The following is a 14,331-nucleotide window of genomic DNA, read 5'->3' as shown; positions in this document are numbered from 1 at the left end:
TGTCCCCTCCCTTCTTCCCCTCCCCCCACCCCCCCAGCCACTCCTTCCTTCTCTTCCATTCCCCACCACTCCATCTCTCTCTTGCCTAATACACCCCAAATAATCCTTTAAGAGCAGCATGTGGGACAGAAGGCTGAACAGAGAAGAGCCACGTGGGGGCTGCTGGAGGCACTCTACCCCCACAGCAAAGGCAAAGCAGGCAGCTGCCTCTCCCAGCCATCTGCCACTTTGGCCACTGCCTCTTTCACCTCTGCTCAACGCCAGCTGCGTGTTTGCAAGACCCCAGCTGAATCTTTGATGGTGGGATACGTGGAGATGAAGTGCTTATACCTTCCTCACAGTCCACCTTCAGCCTGGTGCAAAGCCCTCTACAGTTCCCAAAGACTTTCCAGGGGATGCCTGGCTGTTTAGCAGGTTTTGGCAGTGCCTGCATCTGCAGCGTTCCTTCCCAAGTTTCACCCCCATTTGGCACCACTGTATTTTTCCGCCATGCAACAACTGTCTTTCCAAACAACGACCAGAGGCCACCTGCAGCACACACAGCCTTTACGTGAGGCCCATGACCAAACCTCTTCATTTTTCTTCCTATCAACCGCAAATGTTCTTCTCCGGACCCATAGCTGCCTCCTAAGTGACATTTGTGGACCTCTGATTTAGTAGACAGCAAGACAGAACTATCAGGCTCATTTTACGTGGCAATTCAGCGCAAGGTGCCATTCCACAAGACCATTACGTCATTCACTGGGCCACTTGGTTCCTTCAGGAAAATTATGTCACTCTGGAGAGGAGAATCCCGAAACTAACAAGAAATTCCGTAAGAGCAAGGATACCTGAGCAAACTCTCTTCCTTCAAGGAGAGCTCTGGAGAAATGTTCCTCATGCAGGAAGTTTTATTATTTTTCTTCCAATTCATTCCAGATGCTTAAAAGCAAAGGTTTTTTTTCCCCCCTTTTCCTTATTTTTGGAGAGAGCACTTTGTTTGGAACCCATAGATCAACCAGATAAATATTTCCTGATGGACTTTTTGACAGGCTGTGTATGTCAACTTAGTGGCCTAGCCCCACTGAAACCACAGGGGTAACTAAGCACCTATTGTTTGCCTGAGAATGGGGTCTTTTTGTTAGGTCTGGTTCACCAATCTCTGCCGTGGGATGCTTTTGCTCTGGCAGCAGTGGAACAAGTACTGTGGTCACTTCTGCCAGAACTGCGTTTAGAGCTAAATCCCACTCTTCCCTCTTCCCATTCCCTGGATGATTAAGAGGCCTGACGTAATATAAAAAGGCCACCTCTCAGCCTTACGAGGGAGCCAACTATTTACAGTCTGTCCTGAAAGACAATTAACTTGCCTGGTGCCATATAATTTCCATCTGGACTGCAAAGTGTGTTTGTTGTTGAGGGTGAGGATGGAGCGTGGCCAGAGGCACAATACAGAGTATTTATTTATATACTTACTCTATGAGGATAAGAGCGAACAAGGACAACTCTTGGCTCAAAAGACGTAACAGCAGCTGGAGCCTGACCACACCACTGAAATGGGGCAGATTCTGCAGCAACTGAAATTCCACCTTTTTCTGATGCAGTTCCATTTTCCTGGTGTGCAACACTTGCAAGTGGGGTATAGACATAGACAACCCTTGAGGGGCTTGTAGACACAATGCCACAGTTCTGGTTGGGAATGGGTATTTTGAGCGAAGTCAAAAAAGTAGGAATTTCTATTCTTCTCTAAAAGATGCTACAACATTATGACCATATTACTTCTCATCATCACAGGGTTGTCCCAATTCTGAATCGTGTAATAGCACATACACCCACTGCCCAGTCCCCAAACACACTCTAGGACATTCATACCTTCTTTCTCCTCTTTGCCTTTACAGTGCTCTCTTGTTTTTCTTCAGGCTGACTTAGAAAACACTCTGTAGGCTGCAAAGCACATATTAAAAAAAAAAAAGAAGTAAGAAAAAAAGATTCAACACCAGATATCTGATCACCTGGGGGAAAAAAAATCTCTCCAAAGGGAGGTAAAAGGGGATACATAAAGTATAAATGCTGGGTTAGGGAAAAACAAACAAACCCAAGCTTCCCCACCTGTAGAAGGGATCAAATTCTTACATATATATATGGAGTAATTTTGGAACAGAGATCTATGCTATTGTAACCAAGAGGGGAATAAAAGAACTGAAAAGTGAAACATACAGGCTGTAGTCACAATTGCATGAAATAGCGAAAAGCAGGCTTTGATATATTAAAAAAAAATCAAGAGGAAAACATGAACAAAACCTTTCACTTCATATTTTTAATCTCTATTATTGTGTGTGATTGTTTTGCTAGACTTTGCCAATATTGCTCTAAAATACCTGGGTCTAAGGTGAGCATCCAGATGGTGAAAGATACCATGGAACTGGGTGAGAATAATTGGAAAAAATCATGCTCTGGATTTCCTTTTACATTTGTAATGCAAAATCTAGGAAAACATGTTTCGAATTTGTTCTGCCCCATTCTTGCTTTGTGTCCTCATAGCACGCAGGGTCAAATACACACAAGAAAAATACACGATGCCTTTCAGAATAATCTTCAACCAGCATGTGTTGCTATTATTAACCCTCTTCTGTGCCTGAGTGAGCAGGCTGAATTGGTCAATTTGTACCAGAGGCCCTGTTCACATAAGCCAGGGTTAGGATTTGTCCTTAGCCACCTAAAACTGTCCAAAATAGAGGAAGCGAGGCATAGGCTTTCCCTGTTTTGAGCATAGCAGTTCTCTTTTCTTTTGCCTTCTTAGGGACTTCCGCTTCATGAAAATGCAAATTAATCTACATAGAAGGGCTTTAGAGCTTAATAAGTGACGTGATGAAAAGCAATGGGAAAAATAGGCTTAGCTGCAGGAAAAGCTCTTTGTTACTAGGATGCATTTGGCTGGAAAAATCTGCTCCTGTGAGAAACTGCGGAGAAGTCTCATCACATGGAGCATTAAAAACTCAGGAACAGCAAGTCCAGTGGTGCTCCCTGGGAAAAGCCTGGAAGAAAAGTATCGGCAGGAAAGGGAGCCCAGCTGAAAGCCAGAGATGCTGCTCCTTTGTTCCCTCGTGAGGGCAGTCTCAAGAGGGCCAAAGGAAAGCTAACAGAAGTTCAGGTTATCTGAGCCTTTCTGAGCCCTCCTTGCACTGCCCCCCCTTAACAGGAGGACACTTCATGACAACTGGTACTATATGACCCTGCCCAGCACATTTTCCAAGCCCACTCTCATATCCTTATCAAAAGCATTTTGTGGAGTCTAATTCATGGAATCATCGAATCATTCAGGTTGGAAAAGGCCTTTAAGATTATCAAGTCCAACCGTTAACCTAACACTGCCATCCCACCACTAAACCATGTCCCTAAGCACCTCATCTGCCCATCTTTTAAATACCTCCAGGGATGGGGACTCGACCACTTCCCTGGACAGCCTGTTCCAGTGCTTAACAACCCTTTCAGTGAAAAAAATCTTCCTAATGTCCAATGTAAACCTGCCCTGGCACTACTTGAGGCCATTTCCTCTTGTCCTGTTGCCGGTTACCTGGGAGACCAACACCCACCTTGCTACAACCTCCTTTCAGGGAGTTGTAGAGGGTGATAAGGTCTCCCCTCAGTGTCCTCTTCTCAAGGCTAACAGACACCACTTCCCTCAGCTGCTTCTCAGAAGACTTGTGCTCCAGACCCCCCACCAGCTTTGTTGCTCTCCTCTGGACATGTTCCAGCAATGCAACGTCTCTCCTGTAGTGAGGGGCCCCAAACTGAATACAGTATTTGAGGTGCAGCCTCACCAGTGCCGAGTACAGGGGCACAATTGTTCATGTCAAGCCTACCTTTCCCTTTTTCTCCCCACTCCTCTGGTTAATTTAGCTATAAAAACCAGGATACCACCACGCTCAACATAATCAAATGACCTATTGCTTGCTCCTTCTTTCTGTGCTGTGATGCAACCACAGCCGTTGCACTTGCAAAGGCAGCAGAACTGTACGGAAGTGGCCCTGAAACTGGTTGAGGTTTGAAATGATACTTATGAACTACCAGAGAAGATTTGGCTCGGGACTGGCTGCAGCCAGCAAAGCACTCTACAGCTAGGGTTGGAATATTGCAGCCTGGATCAATACCCACCCATGAGAAGTTGTGATAGGGACCGTATCTTGCCTCAATGGCAGAGATCTGTCCCTGTGTTTTCCTCAGGTATAAACAGATGTTATCTTCACTGGAAATCAAGGGAATGACCACAGGTAGAAACCCACTTCAGCTAACAGAATTGTTCCAAGGTTAACATAAGCTTTTTGGTTTTATTTTTGGTTTGTTTCTTTTTAAAAAATTTCTGTCCTGACTCTGATTCAAGTGCTTTTAAAACAGCACCATTCATTTCTTCATTCCTATCCCTACCATTAGCATTCCCAGACATTGAGACTGAAAGAGAGCTACCCTCTGCCTTCAGCTCCTGCTCTACCCTTATGCATCTCAGCTGCCCATAGATACTCAAAGACCACTTGCCAGGTGCTTTAATCACAAATTCCATGCTCAACATCGTATTTTATGCAGAGAACTTTGAATTGATTTAGTCAACAGATGCTAGCAAGCAATCTAAAAGCCAGAAAGGGGCCAACCTGAATTTCCTTCCTCCAGTAGAATATGATGGGACCCTATCCTAGAAAGTGCTACCACTCTTTCAGCATATTGAAAAATGCCACTCAATCACTTCAGGCCCATTTCTCCCTTCACGTACATTGTGAACTGTTTTACGTAAATCTGCAAAACACTCCTGACTGGTATCTGCATGAGAAAAGAATAAAACTGTGCCACAGAGCTGAAAAAATTTCTTTAAGAGAAACAAAATTTTCTCACTGATAACCCTTCATTCAGATGTTTAAAAGTATCACCAAATGCCATGGCTTCTTTTTTGGAGACTGTATGTAACCCTTTCTTTCAACAGCAACAGAAGCACATAGCAGGCTTGTAGTCAAAGCCTTGCTTCCTCAGAGAAGCATGTTAAGACTCAACATTACCTCCTTTACAACAGCATATGTAAATATATATGCACAGTATACTATTAGCCCAGCAATAAAAGTCCACTTCATTCAGACATTAAAAATAATGCCATAAGAAAAAAAGAAACTTTGTCGTGGTGAATGGCTTAAACTTACATGTCTTTGATCATCTGCAGTCTAAAATATTTAGGCATGTGATCTAGACTGAACTTCTGACCCTTAACCAAATGTTAGTTGCCTACCTACACATGCAATAGCTCTTTGCATGCCACCCTTAAGAAAAAGTAATTTGCACGTTTTACTTATGCAAGACACAGAGCAGACAACCTACTGGTTTTTGACATGGCTCCCTTCTGCTCTCTGTCTTCATGCTATTTTTACATGGAAGTTCTTAAAATGCAGAAAACAGGAAATTTGTGCTAAGGCCATTGATTTATGAACTAAAATGTCATAAATTCCTTGTTTGTTAATCATAGACAGAACATAAAATATTTCCTGTATTATATTTCTAACAATTTTTTTTCCTTTACATGTTGCCAAGTTACTGGAAATTCAAATGTAGAGTGAAAACATTCTTGCGTGTGTGTGAAAGTTTACATTCTAGGTCAGCCATATACTCGTGACTTCTGGAGTCTGTGACAAAGTAAACACATCAGTGTGCCTGCCATTCAGATTGGAGGCAAATTATTCATTTCATTGTAAGCCTGAGGACAGCCTGCAGACTAGAAACATAAACGTTCATATTTCTATTTGGTTGTCTCCTGACTGGCTTTAAGGTGCCAAGTCCACTGCAGAATAGCTTCCAGCCTGTGAATAAGGCAGGGATGAGTAAAATGGGCTATGTTATATGAACCAGAACTACAAAACTACTAGCTTTCCATCAATACATCTGATTTTGCAAGTGTTTTGCTCTTTTTAAAGCATGCAATAACACATCCATGACTTTGACCTCCCATTAAGCTTTGCCTCCTGGAGATTCATGGCTAAACATCAAATTACCTGATTCCAAAAATGCAGACTGATATTCTTTATATGACAGGAAGAGCTGTAACAGATATTCTGCTACAGCTGAGCAGTCCCAGTCCACTTTGGCAGGATAATCTGTGTTGGTTTTCCTTTCTAATGTTCTCATAGAAAGAGCAATGCAACTCCTCCAAACAAACTGTCTTAACTTAGTTCTAAATGCTGAAGTGAACATAATGGCGATAAAAAGTGGCTCCATAGGCATCCTCACTGAGCTGAAGTCCTTAGTATCTGACCCCCTGGCAGAGCATGTACAAAGGCATTCCAGCTTTCTCCTGTATTACTCAGTTCTCTCTTTCCTAATCAAGACATGGAACCAGTTCAGATATTTGGCTCATTTCACCTTTGGTCTCCTTGGAAAGACACCCAAAAGCATAGTAATTGCTACTGTGTTGTTTATACTTCTCTGTAACAAAAAAAGAACACCCCTGCAAATGGTTTTTACTTGGGCAACTGCCTAGGCATCACACAGTGCATTTACTGCTAACCTAGGGGTCAAAATTAATATCCATAACCTCAAGGAGAGATAGTTTCCAATACCATTTTAGCTCTTTGACAGCCATTCAATCGATTCTCCTGTATGGTATCAGAAAGGCAGAAGAAATTTACCTTCAAAGAAGAGAATTCTTGAAATCAGCTAACCTCTAGATGATGCTTTTTTGCTCAAGTTGGGGTGATGCTGTATGTCAGAGACCTTGCTGCCTTTTCCGTGCTATACCCCATGTAATGCTGAACAATACAGTACCTACTGGTTTTAAAGGAAGCTTTTAGCAGTGCAAAGCTACGAAACATCAATCCATGTAGACCTAAATTCTTCTTCACTTGGACCTTGCGCTGAGGACATGCTTGGGTAGAGATGCTGTACAACACTTAAATATAGCTTTCAAGACCTTGTGTGTGCAGGGAAAGGGAAAAGATGAGAGGAGAGGACACTCGTTAGCACCATCCAGGCTTTTATGACTAGGCAGTCACTTTGTAGGAGACAGGCCTGGCAATCTCAACTCACACAAAACAAGAGTGAAGTTATTATTGAAATGTACTGAGTCGTGATCACTTCCAAATAAGGCAGAATAATTTAGTAAAACAATCTTATAACGCCAACAGATCAGACAAAGAGTGAAGAAAATTGTCCCTTTACTGAACAAAAGGGGACTATGCTTCCCTCCACATTATCATCTCTGTGCTCTACACAATCGCTAAATTTACAAACCTGTTTTCTTTTCTTTGTCACAGCAGATTTGGAATCTGAATCTTGATGTGTTGCTGTCCTGTTATCACTTGCTTTCTCAATAGCTTCATCATCTGAAGGATCTAATGAGAAAAAAGAAGGGGTTTTGTTACTGTTTTTCAAATCCATCTCCTATCTTTGCATTCAAAAATAGGGATAAAATCTTCAGCTGAAAGCTTGTCACAATAATACAATCTCAAGATTGGCAAGAAGTACAGCTCTAATGGAATTTTTTATCATTTCTTAGAATAAATTTCAAATACCAGTGTTCTAAAAAGTCCTGGGTTTCCCCTCCTCTTCACAGCATTACCTCTGGCAGACAATATATTTCTTTATCTTTCAGGAATGCTGCGTAGTTGGTGCCAGCTGCAGCATCACAGGTAGAAATATCTAATTTTTCCAAAATCTCCCTTGAATTAAGCTAAGCAGTGAGAAATGAAAGAAGATGGTTTTGATAAACTACATCTCAAGTTGCATGACATCTCTCTACATTATTTCAGAATAAGTAAAACATAACCTTGGATCCATAGCACTGCATTCGCCACACATAATTACAGACCTATCTCATTAGACCCCAAAACAAGCAACAGCACTGCTACTGAAGACTAATGGCACTATGGTCCATAGGAGCACTGTAAAAATACATCTTTCTTGCTAAGTTTGCTGACACTTCTTTCAGAATAAGTAATTTCTTCCTACTAAGGCAAGTCTTGCAGATGAAGGAAGGAAAAAAAAATCAAACCCACGCAAAAATACACACAAAACACATCCCAGCTTCCATCTAAAAGCCCAAAATGCCTTACTGACACCAGTTACCTACATGAGGAAAAATTTAAAAAATGGTATAATGCCTTATTGTATAAAAATATATGCAGACATCTTCTACGACTACATTTTAATTGTGTGTCTCTTACTTCAGTAATAATTAGGCAAAGGCACCATTCCCAAAGTTTACACAGAATGTCCACCAGACTAAAAAAGGCTTATGTTTTGAAAGAACACTATTTAAATTAAGATGTTTCTACTCATTCTCTTCTTCGTCTCTTATCTACAAAGAGACTTGGGGGGTGGGGGCGGAATAGCCACAGCAACAGTTCCCTCTAATAGTTCTATATAAGTGCTTAAGATGTTGCATTCAAACACAGAAGTTTCTGCTGGAGACTGAATTACTTCCCTGATCATTGCCAGAAGCATTACCATCCATCGAACTGAATAATTAGAACTGAATAATTCAATTTCTATATCTGGAATATTTCTGCCCAACAGGTAATTAGTCATTGTTACGATCTCCTGTATTCTGAAGTTGTAAATTGACAGCTTCAAAATTAAGTTATTTATGTTGATTCAAGAGGAACAGTACAATTTCTTAAGCACCACTCCAAGAATGGACGTTGTAGCTACAACTATGCAATCACTAGCTGTGAGCAGAGTAAACTGATGCTCAAAGAACGTGAGAGACAGAGAAAATCAACTTTGGCTGGTGTTTACTAATTCCATGTTGAAATGGGTGACTATTGAAAAAAGGTAAATGAAAGGATATATGAAAGATATGTCAACAAATTTAAGTGAAAGGTAAGTAAAAGGATATGAAGGGAAAAAAGGCATCTTTATTCATCCACAGATGCAACTTTATATTTTACATGGCAATAAGGCAACGGCTTTGAAAATCCCAATGTGACAGAACCAGTAACAAAATGGGTACATATTTATGCCTGGAAAGACACCATCTTGCAACTTCCACTCCTCTTCCCACTTTGAAAAGCTTGTGTAACAGTCAGCATCCTAAAGTTGCATTGTGACAGCTGCTGAAGAGTTCAAAAAAGTTTGGGAAGTTGAAAGCTAGCAAATGAAGAAAATCAGTGAATGTTTTAGCAGGTTGGATGTCATTTGTCACGAAATCTTACTTGATACAGATTAGACTCTTGGCAAACTGCAAGAGCTTTAAAGAAGAGAAGAGAATTTTTTTCTGTCCAGTACAACTATGAGACTCCTAAGTTAAAGGGTTAGATAAATGTTAATGAACTTAATTCAGACCAAAACGAATGCCATGGAAGAAATGGCAGTGCTCGTTTGCAGGATGAAGACGTATTCTGAAATCTTAAACAGAAAGCTCCCGCTTTCCAGATCTAGAGCAAACGCACAAATGTGCGTGCGCACCAAGTGGACACTGCAGCTCAGCTGGCCTATTTGCTTCCTTCTCTTGGCAGGCAAAGCCATCAGATCAGCAGCTGAATGGACGGTGGCCACACGAGTGCCAGATCCCATGCGGGGTGAGGAGCTGGTGGCAGGGGAAGAGCAGGGATGCCACTCCTGGCAGCCCTTTACCACAGGCTAGCTGTAACATTAAGTTGCCCCTTAAGCTGGTGCTAAGTCAAGCTCAGAGGACATCAGGTGGCTGGCCACTCTGGGAACTCTTCTCAAAGGACATAAGCAAGGGAGGCAACAAGTCTAAATCTCAGGCTTATTTGTATACTAGGAAAGATACGGCTCTGATCTCCATGAGCTGCCCTCATAAGCTATCTTCCCCCCTCTTCTGAAGGACAAACTGAGTCCAACTGACCCTTTTTCTGAGCTGCCATTTGGATCATGAACAAGAAGAATGAGCAGCTGTCCCCAGCACGGCTGCCACTTTTGCTAGAACATCACTGTTACTGTCCCAAGAGTGTTCATCAGACATTGGCTGAAGGTGAAGTTTTCTGGGAAAGTTTATGGGCCACCAGAAGTAAAAAAGGAGAGAATATTCCAAAGCCCCTTTTTTTTTTTTATTTTAGCATCATCAATGGTGATATGGGTTAACTTTATTATAAGTTTATTATTAATGCACAAAAAATACATCTAGTCCTGTACAGCCTAACACATTGCAGCAGGTGAACAAGGAAAGAGAGAAAGCTGAAGGCTTGGGAGACTAACAAAATTCTTCCTTATAATACAGCTCAAACACCTGTGTCAATCTGCTGGGTTCTTCCTTTCTGTTCTGAGGATGCCCCTGCACACCAATGCCTCCCTCCCTGGCCCATTCCTCTCCGAAAACACTGACCACTTAAGTCCTCCAGCCACTTTGGAATCTCAGATACGATACTTCATTAGAGGAAGCTGAGAAATTACATCATCCATCACACTCCTTAAAGTTTCAAAGGTGTCTTGGTAACTCAATATTAGCACTGTGCATTACCATGGGCTTGTTTCCCTCCATATCACCCTTCCTCTAGCAAATTTCTTGTGCTGCATTTTGGCAGGGCAGCTCCTGTGTTTGAGAACCCATCACTGACTTTTGTCTCTTCTGCCCTGACTCCAGAGATACTGAAGGGGTGACCAGCTTTTACATACATTAGCTCCCCAGACCTGGGGTCCTGGATGCATTACATCCAAGCAGGCTGTGGAGTGATGATATGAATGAAGGACATCAAAGAAATTGGAACTGATCGCCTCCTTGTCCCTCTTGCTCACCATGCTTGAGCCCCAAACACCCATTCCAGAGAATATCTGTGCATGCTTCACTGAGTTGAATTGCTGAGCCAGCTCTTTCCCAGTGTATTTACTTCACATTGGAAATAAACTAGAATTGCATAAAGTAGATTCAGGGGAAGCTGCCTGTGATCTTTAAGCATTCCTTCTTAAATCCCACTTGGCATGCTCTGAAAGGCAAACAGAAGTCGTCTAAGTTTTAAATAACCTCTTCTCTTTTTCATAACTAAAAGACACACTGCTAGCAATAGCAATCTAAAACTGGACAAATGGTTTCCATGATCTGAAATAGCCTGACAATGTACCACCTGTTCACTGCCCATCTGAGTTTTGGACCCTGTGCTTCAGGATGCAACGTCCTTCTCCACTTTCAGCAAGAAGTGAGAGAAGCGGCAACCAGTGTCCAGCCCCAGACTCAAGAAACATCTTTGAAAACAGTTCACATTTGAGCACCTTTCTGCAGTACACGAGTACCTTTATTTCATACAAGAGGAGAACTTTTTATCTGTTCCAGAAACAGCCGTTCAGGTCCCAGCTGAGACAGCAGCTAGTTCTGAGCTGTGACTGACTGTGACACCACGTCAGCTCCCGTAATGACAGGAGCGCTTTGTTGTGGGTATCAAAGTACCACAGGCCAGACTCTGCCAAACACGCTCATGTTAAACAGTGTACCTTCTTCTGCAAACAGTTACCTTGATGTCAGCAGGGTTATTCACAAAATAAATCATAATTCGATGTGAGTAACTGCAGAAGCACCCAGCCCGCCGATCCCAAACACGCCTGTATCAGAGCAGCACCCCTCGCCCCGCTTTGAGGTGTCAAGCTGCCCAGGAGACCCCTCTCTGCCAGAACAGGAGAAAGCACAAATCCTTCCTTAGTAATAAGTTGGTGCAAATGCAGAACCTAATTGATTAATACGATGTTGACTCTCATTTCCCTTGCAGTGCAAATGAGCAGGCACACAGGCGCTGACGGAATACGCTGCTGATGTTCAGTGCAGCAATCCTCTGCATCTGCTTTCCTGCGACGTATGGACCTTATGCAACCACAAGGTCGTCAAAGACATCTAAACGGTCACGTAATGCTCTTGATATAGAAAAATAAATGTGATTTCCACAGCTCTTCACATTTTTTCCTTTGGTATTACATCAGCGGCATGGCACATACTAACAGGCTTCCCACCCATTAAGTATTTATATTTGATTTTATTTTGAACCATGCTGAATGGAAAAAGCCATTTATGCTTAACACACACATATGAATAAGACTTTCTCATTTATGATATTGATCACTAGTAATATCATTCAGTAAAATGGTTTCTAACTTCTTTCAAATTTAATATTGATATATACGTGAATGTCTAAGTACACCAATATGTATACTAAATATATACATATACACACCTCTGTTAATACATACACATCTGCATGTTTATACCCATCCACATAAATAAATAAGCACACAGATATTTAGCTAATTTAACAGGTTCCCTTTAATCTTGACCTTTATTAACTAATATATTCACAAAGAATGCACATTTACTTGGTTATTTATACTAGTATCTTTAAAGGCAGACAAGACCTTAATGACACAGGAGGTAATGACACGTGCTTTGATGTAAATGCAATTTTGATATGAATGCAATTAAATAGCTAGCACATACAAATTTGTATTTGCTAGGCTGATTCACCATTATGGAGAATTCTGACCTTCACATGCCTATTTTCTACTCTGAAGTGATTAATAAAGGAGTTCTAGTGATCACAACATGAACAATTAATTCTTATAAGGACTAGGGCTGACTGAAAAAGTGAAATGCTTCTAAGCAGCAAACCTCCAAATGCCCCAAAATAAAGAAAAAGTTATAACTGAAAAGGAACAGAAAATAATCTTAAAATTCTTTGGAAAATAGTGACTTCTGGTTTGAACCAGCTTACAACTGAAATAAAGATAAAGCAAGCTCACAGAAATGATGGCAGCTATGGGAAGTTCCTCACAGTAAGAGAGGATGAAGAGAACTGAAAGGGTTTTTTGAGAGAGAAAGGAGGCATGGTGCTTACAACTCTTGATATAATAGGAACGATGAACATGTAATTAAAAAGAAAGCTTGGAATCGAAAAATATTCTTTTGCGTACATACCCAAAGGTAACTGAGGAAGCAATTTCCACTAGTGTCTTTTGGGTTTGTGTGGTTTGTTTTTTTTTTTAATCTGGAAGCTAAAGTGAGATCTTCCTGGTATCCAGAAGACCCCCAGCGACACAGGCCAGAACAGGACAAGTTAATTTCTTACCATTAAACTAAGCTTTGCAACAGAATTTGTAGGGAAGCTGCCTTATGTGTCCATGAGGGAGACTCCCTCAGCTTTTATTTGACGGATCTGGCACTGCCCACAGGCAGAGACACACTGCGGGTCAGAAGAATCTCTGGGTCTGAACAGAAATCCCCGCTTTCTTCCTTCTGCTCCCATCAGGGCTATATATCAGTACTAAACTAGGATTACTTACATAAAAACAAAGTTTGTACATAATTTATTATTGCCCCCCCTCCCGACTTCCATCCTCTTCTGACTATTCTAAAATTGGCTCATATCTGAAAGCAGACTTTAAATAAAGCCCGTGTTTTCTGATTTTTAACAAACAGCCCTGTACACTGTGGAAACAGGGTTTGTATTTGTTACGCTCTCTTTTCCTAGTTTCAGATATGTTGCAGGAAAGCATGTGCTTGTCATTACTCTGTAGGTGGGCACAGATCATTCAATTTGGGTGTGCTATGATGGATTCATTTCAGGCTGCTTTGCAGGCTATGTTTTATTTATTGGTTGATAAAACAGTACTGATCTTTGTTCATTAATCTGGCGGGAAGGCATTTCTCAGGGCTCCCAGCTTTAAATTCAGCAGATTGAAAAATATTTGAGGCCAAGTAAAATGCCAAGTGTGTTGGGCTCATCTCGAGTTTTTTCTTAATTGCCATTTTAGATTCCTTTTCTTTGGAAGGAAGGGAGGAGGGGAGCAGAGAAGAGGTCAGGGAAAAAAATAAAACTGAAGTCTGAGACTTCCTTATTATTCTGATAGCTTTGCCATTAAAAACTGGCCTAAATCTTCAGTCAATCAGATTAAGTAACCTTAATGTCAATGCACTACTTGGAATTTTTCTCACTGCATCTCCCCTGCATGTCCCATCAGGTACACACAGTGCAAGGTCAATTTTAATTTTCTGTAAAATGTAACAGCTGTCAGCAAAACTGGCTCCCAGGGCCCTGTTCATCCTTGCTCCGTTGAGAGGCCTCCTCTTGCCACCGCAATTGTGCTGATCACAGTAACTGGGCTAAAAGTGGTGATGGCAGTATTTTAACATACCGCTACGGTATCACTTCTCAAGGCAGCAGGAAACACAAAGCTCAGGCAGGTCCTGCCACAGTGCCCACCAGCATCCAAAGGAACCCAGGAGGTCTTTCAAATAAAACAGGCCTGGCTGGGGGGGCTCATTAACTGAGGAAAAAGGATTAACGTTTTAAATATTTTAAAGCAGTCCAAGCTCAACCACTTCCCTGGCAAAAGGGAAGGGATAGAGAGACAAGGAGAGGTTGTCAAAAGGGATGGGAAGGTGCTGCG

At 41.7% G+C, this 14,331-nt stretch overlaps 1 protein-coding gene across 1 annotated transcript in view; it reads right to left on the bottom strand.

Annotated features, from left to right (window-relative positions):
* CMSS1 (cms1 ribosomal small subunit homolog) overlaps positions 1-7,383 on the bottom strand; it is a 20,924-nt gene extending 13,541 nt beyond the window's left edge. Inside the window, exons 1-2 of the mRNA XM_035894036.1 lie at positions 7,237-7,383; positions 1,849-1,920 (exon numbers count right to left, since the gene is read on the bottom strand). Coding sequence (XP_035749929.1) covers positions 1,849-1,920; positions 7,237-7,383 — 219 coding nt within the window. The remainder of the gene's footprint in view (positions 1-1,848; positions 1,921-7,236) is intronic.
* Positions 7,384-14,331: the final 6,948 nt, after the last annotated feature.

Source organism: Egretta garzetta, unplaced genomic scaffold (assembly GCF_000687185.1).
Source record: "Egretta garzetta isolate BGI_Z169 unplaced genomic scaffold, ASM68718v1 scaffold465, whole genome shotgun sequence".
Classification (NCBI taxonomy): domain Eukaryota; kingdom Metazoa; phylum Chordata; class Aves; order Pelecaniformes; family Ardeidae; genus Egretta; species Egretta garzetta.
The sequence above is the reverse complement of the archived record's forward strand: the minus strand, read 5'-3'. Positions and strand labels throughout refer to the sequence as shown.